Source organism: Pteropus vampyrus, unplaced genomic scaffold (genome assembly GCF_000151845.1).
Source record: "Pteropus vampyrus isolate Shadow unplaced genomic scaffold, Pvam_2.0 Scaffold261, whole genome shotgun sequence".
Classification (NCBI taxonomy): Eukaryota; Metazoa; Chordata; class Mammalia; order Chiroptera; family Pteropodidae; genus Pteropus; species Pteropus vampyrus.
Window position 1 is genome coordinate 2,239,791 of NW_011889042.1, and position 6,000 is coordinate 2,245,790.

General features: G+C 32.8%; 1 protein-coding gene across 9 annotated transcripts in view; it reads left to right on the plus strand.

Moving 5' to 3' along the window:
- TRIM37 (tripartite motif containing 37) overlaps positions 1 to 6,000 on the plus strand; it is a 156,112-nt gene that overhangs the window by 79,527 nt on the left and 70,585 nt on the right. For 8 of the 9 annotated variants that reach the window (XM_023520394.1, XM_023520396.1, XM_011375067.2 and 5 more), the window contains 3 exons: positions 2,299 to 2,427; positions 2,792 to 2,981; positions 4,765 to 4,883. In XM_023520394.1, coding sequence (XP_023376162.1) covers positions 2,299 to 2,427; positions 2,792 to 2,981; positions 4,765 to 4,883 — 438 coding nt within the window. The remainder of the gene's footprint in view (positions 1 to 2,298; positions 2,428 to 2,791; positions 2,982 to 4,764; positions 4,884 to 6,000) is intronic. The other variant, XM_023520395.1, reaches the window with a different exon arrangement.

Here is a 6,000-nt window from a genome sequence, read left to right on the forward strand (position 1 = left end):
CATACAATGGATATTTTAGACCAGGAAGGCTCATTTCTTTCCCACAACTCTAGTTAAAAAAGGTTGACTAGTATTTTAAGGAAAGAAAAACTAAGAATGATGCAGCCTTTTAAATTTCTATGTGCTTATTTATTGGTCTCATATTTTGCTTCTTAAGTCAATTTCCATAATTAATTTTCCTAGAAAAGTATTTATTAGATAAATATATTGGTATAAAGTTACTTATTCTTTTCTCAAATTTTAAAATCTTCCTCTATGAGGTGTTAATTTTTCACTTATTATACATTGCTTATTTGCGTTTTCTTATTTTTTCCTGTACTTGACTAGCTCTAGAGGCTCGTTCAGTTTATTCACCTCTTGAAAGACCTAGTTCTTAGATTTATTTTATCTACTGTTTTTTATCTTTTTATTATCCTAATATCTGCCTTTGTTTCTGTTAATGCATCTCATTTGTTTTTTCCTTAACCAATAGTTTATGTATTCTTGGTAGTAGAGAAATTGGTCTTAAATCTTTTCTCACAGCATCTTTTTTTCCTTTTTTCTTCAAGTGTACAATTCAGCAGTATAGTAACAAAGTTTTGTGACAGTCACCATTATCTAAGTTGAGAACATTTTCATCACTTTTCCCCCCAAAACTCCATGCCCGAGAACAGTCACCCCCGCCATCTTTCCCTTCTTCCTATTTTGTCTATATGAATTTGCTTTTTCTGGGCTTTTTATATAAATGGAATCATGCAGTTGAAGACTTGTGTGTCTGGTTTCTTACACTTAGCATAATGGTTTCGATAGTCATCCATGTCGAAGCATGTATTATTTAAATCCTTTTTTATAGCCGAATGATACTTTATTGTACTTCTTTATCTACTCATCAGTTGATGGACATTTGAATTTTTCCTACTCTTTGTCTATTATGCATAATACTGCTCTGACCATTTATGTACAAGGTTTTATGTGGACATGTATATGTTTTTATTATCTTGAGTATATGCTTAGGAGTGGAATTGCTGGGTTATATGGGAACTATATTTAACTTTTGGAGGCAGTGCTGTGCTATTTCCAAAGCAGCCACACCATATCAGAGTCCTGTAAGCACTGGGTGAGGGTTCCAGTTTCTCCATATCCTTGCCAATACTTGTTGTCCTTTTTTTTTCTTTGCCCATTGAATTGTCTTGGCCTTCTTGTCAAAAATTTATTGACCATAAATAGAAGGGCTTATTTCTGGACTCAAGGTTCTGTTCCATTGATTAATAGTGCTGTCTTTACACAAGTGCCACACAGTCTTGATTACTGTAGTTTTATAGCAAGTTTTGAAATCAGAAATGTGAATCCTCCGTTCGAGATCGTTTTTAGGTATTCTGGATCTTTTGCATTTTTTATGAATTTTAGTATCAGCTTGTCAGTTTATGCATTTAAAAAGAATTTTTATAGGGATTGTGTTAAATCTGTAGGTCAAGTTTGAGAGTATTGCCATGTTAACAATATTAAAAGTCTTCCTAATCAGTGAACACAGAATATTTTTCTGTCATCTTTATTTTCTTCAACAATGTTTGGTAGTTTTTAGTGTATAAGTCTTGTATGTCTTAAATTGTTTTCTAGGTGTTTTATTCTATTTGATGCTGTTGTAAATGAAATTGTGTTTTATATTTCATTCTCAGATTGTTCTTTGCTAATGTATAAAAAGACAATTGACTATTGGTCTTATATCTTACCTTGCTGAACCTGTTTATTACCTTTTAATGCATCTCTTCTGCTTTTTTTTTTTTATTATTTTTCTAGCTTCTTGAGTATGCATGTTAAGCCATTAGCATTTTTTTCTAATTAGCAGTAGCAGTTTTTTCCTAATTAATTGATTTTAAGGCTATACATTTTCTTTTAACTGTTTTAGCCACAAACATCTTGAAGTATTGAAGTTGTGGTTCATTTCTAATTCAACATTGATTTTCTTTTTAATGCAATAATATTTTATAATTTCCAAGTGGTTAGGGGTTATATTTTTATAGTTAATACTTAGTTTAATTGCATCGAGATTGGAGTTTGTGTCTGGTATGATTTTTCTTTTGAAGTTTACTGATATTTTTTTAGTTTTGTAAATTAACACTGCTCCAAAAGCAGCAAAGTAGGAATGCTTTTGGGATAAAACTCTAAATAAACCAGAGTGTCTCTTTTTTTCGTTTGTTTGTTCTTTGGCACAGTAGATAGAATACCTTCCATGTATAAGAGTATACCTTTCTCTGATTGCCTAGGTAGTGAATTTTGTGCTGTTTTATCATTCAGAAATGTTTTTAAATGTCTTTGCAGCCACAAATAAGAAAAGTAATTCACCCAAGCCAGCTCGGTCCAGTATAGCAGGTAGTCTATCACTTCGAAGAGCAGTAGACTCTGGGGAAAATAGCCATTCAAAAGGAGATTGTCAGCCTCCGTCTGAAGGTAAATTTGGAGAGTTCAGAATGTAATTTCAGTGAGTAGAGGTCTGTTAATCAACATTGATCTTACGGTGTAGCTTTAGACCTTTAAAGGTACCAAAAATACTGCAATTTGATTCGAACATTCCTTGATCTCACAACAGAACAGATCCCATCAGTAAGAAAACGGCAGCCCTTAGGTTGCATATTCTGGACTCCTTAATTTTACATACTTGGAATCAAAAAGACTGGGATATATTTTAAAATTATTTTTTAGTTTTTCTACAGTTCAGAAGTATATATTTAGTGAGATCCTCTAAAGTGGAAACTCGAGAGAGAACTTTCTTTTTGTTTTCCTTTTTTCTGAATATTCCCTTCCTTTTCTGTAGGTTCCCCAGGAAGCTGTCAGTCTGGGAGCAGGCACAGTTCTCCCCGAGCCTTGACACATGGCAGTGTCAGTGATGTTCTGCCGAAATCCGAAGACCGGCAGTGTCAAGCTTTGGACTCGGATGCTGTTGTGGTTGCAGTTATCAATGGCTTACCTACTGTCGAGAAAAGGAGGAAAATGGTCACCTTGGGGTAAGTTAAGTTCTTTTGTTTATGTTAATGGCATAATAGCTAATAGCCTCATAATGAACAAAATAATTTCTACTATGTTAATTTTTTAGCAGACTGAAAGTTCATATGTAACTTGTGAAAGTATCCGAAACATTTTTTTTTTCCTTAATGGGATATGCTAGTACCAGAAATTTAGTTTAAATATGTTAGAGCTCATTTTCATTGAAGTTAGGATAATAATGGTATGAAACCTTGTATGAACTCTACCTTGTGATATTTTGTGTGTATGTTTGTCAGCTTTTTTTTTTTCCCCCCATCTGCCCCACACTTTTCAGAGACATTTGTGCTTGGCTGTCTCATAGGTCTTCTACACATACTTTGTGTGGAACAAAGCACTTCTAGCAATTTTAATTTAATACCGATTTTTATCTCACCTTTTTTCTCTCTTGTAAAAGCATCCTCAAAACTCATAGTTGGAATTTTCCAAAAGGATATATATGGTAGTCAACACCTTTATCTTTCTTCTAGGAAACAGATTCAGACCCCAGCAATGTCAGTTAAATTTCCATTCCCTCAAAAGATAGAGTGGTTGTGGAATGTATTGCCTGTATGCTAGATGAGCCTTAATACCCATCTGTTGATCTATTTTATGGATATTAAATACATTTCTAAATTTAAAAGTGGAATAGTTCTACCTTGGAGACTTTGAAAAGAACTTTGAATTAAATTTAGAGAAATAGTGCCATATTTTAAGTTAACTTAATTTTATATAGTTTTAAGATCTAGATAGTTACCAAATCTAAAAAGACAGATGGTAGTTTAGTTTTCTGTTTTAGCTCATTTGAGTGTGGAAGGTGTTATAATCATTGGAGATTATCTTGTCCTCTCCATTACTTAGCCTGATTTTATGTATGTTCCCTTCAAGTTGAAGCTGCAACCAGCTTTTATATTTTATTTGTCATGGAGATATTGATATCCACCTTTAGTGATAAAGATTAAATGTATTTGAACATAGACTTTTTCTAGACTGTAAAATCCTTTATAAATGTCTGCAGCTCTTAGCTATAACCCTAATTTTACAATTAATTGTATCACCACCCCGGCTCATGTGATGTTTTCCAGCTTGTGTCTTTTTTTCATTGCCTGACTTAAAGTTGTATAAGCAAAAAATTTAAATACTAATAATAAGTGTTTCAAAAATGTAAGTAAAAGAATATTAAGTGAAAATTTCCCCGTCTTTGTCTTCCATCTGCTGTTTTCCAACCCCCTGCCTACGCACATTCCTGCTGTTGTTAATTTTTTTTGATGTTTTTAATTTTTTATATGATCTCAGTTTTTATGCATATTTAAGCAACTGTGATTATAGTTTTTTTTAATAGAAAAGGTGTACTCTTTTTCTTTAATAATATATATCAACAGTATTTTCATATTAGTGAGAACATTATTTAGGATTTCTATTTCTTAATTGGAATTTTTATTGAGATAATTGTAGATTCACATGCAGTTAAAGGAAAATACAGAGAGATCCTATGTTCCTTGCCCATTTTCCCCTAATGATAACATTTTGCAAAACTGATAGACTATGACAACCAGGATATTGACATTGACATAATCCATCATTTTATAATCTTCATTGTGAATCTTCTAGTGAATTTTTTAAAAATAAACTTGAAATTTAGTATTAAACATCAGTGCCATATACCCTACTTAGTTTGATGCCCATTTCAGGACAAGAGGAAAATATAGATTGTTGTATCACTGACTTCTTATACAAAAATATCAGGTTGTTTTCTCTGTCTTTGAGGGTTAATACTAAAGGAGGTCGTCTGGAAGGAATGCAAATGACTGACTTGGAAAATAATTCTGAAACTGGAGAATTACAGCCTGTACTACCTGAGGGAGCATCAGTTGCCCCTGAGGAAGGTAAGGAGTGATAAATCACAATTAGGTGGGAGGTGGGAATGATGGTCTTTTTTTGGTGTTGGTGGTGGGGAGTTGTTGTTTAACAAAAAAGTTATTGAGACAGTTTCTCCTATCCGACATCCTTGATCTGAACACAGCATTCATTGTGCCACTGAATTTGATACTAGGACATAAAGCACACAGGAAGGCAAAGTGGATAATCAACTACATGAAAGAACATGTCCTATTAGAGGGTACATTTACAGGAGGGAAAAATCTCGTTAAATAAATATATTAAGCCACTTACATGACAGGCATTGAATTTTTGCTAGATATGCAAAGATGAAATTATGTATGTTCACAGTCTTATGGAGAAGACATGCTCAAAAACAACTAATTAGAATATTAAGTGTTAAATACTTCATCTTTTAAAGTCATTTTGATTATGTTTGTAGATTGCTTAGGTTTTATAGAAGTATTCCAAACTCTAACCATTTAAAAAATCCTTTATGGTAACTGACTTCAACTCTGCCAATTCATTTTTAGTTACATTTCTAGTATTCTTCTACATGTTTTAGTTTCTTATTTTTTATCTAAAAGCATAGAAGACGTTTTGTAATTTTGAGTAACAACAGAAGGTGTTCAAAATAAGGCTTATGAGTGTTGCCCTTGCTGTGTCCTTTTTATTTTAGCGAAAAAGCCTGTCAACTTTATAAGTGATATTCGGTGTTTAAATTTTTTTTAATTTTAATTAGTTTCAAGTATATAGTATATTAGTTAGACATCTATATAGTTAGTAAAATGATTCTCCCAGTTGCTCCCTCCCTCCTCTGACCCTCCACCTAGCCAATGTATTAATGGTAATTGAATTTCCTATGCTGTGCTCCCCATCCCTATGATCATCCATCAGCTACTAATTTGTATTTCTTTAACCCTTCACCCCATTCTCCCAGCCCCTCAAGTTCGTCACCAAATTGTCCACTATATTTGTGAGTCTGTTTTGATTAATTTGTTTTTTTTAACTCCTTAAATTCCGCATATAAGTGAAATCATACAGTGTTTATCTTTTCTCTGACTTAAATACCTTCTAGGTCCATCAAAGCAATATCTTATTCCATCCTCTTCTTTTTCATATGTA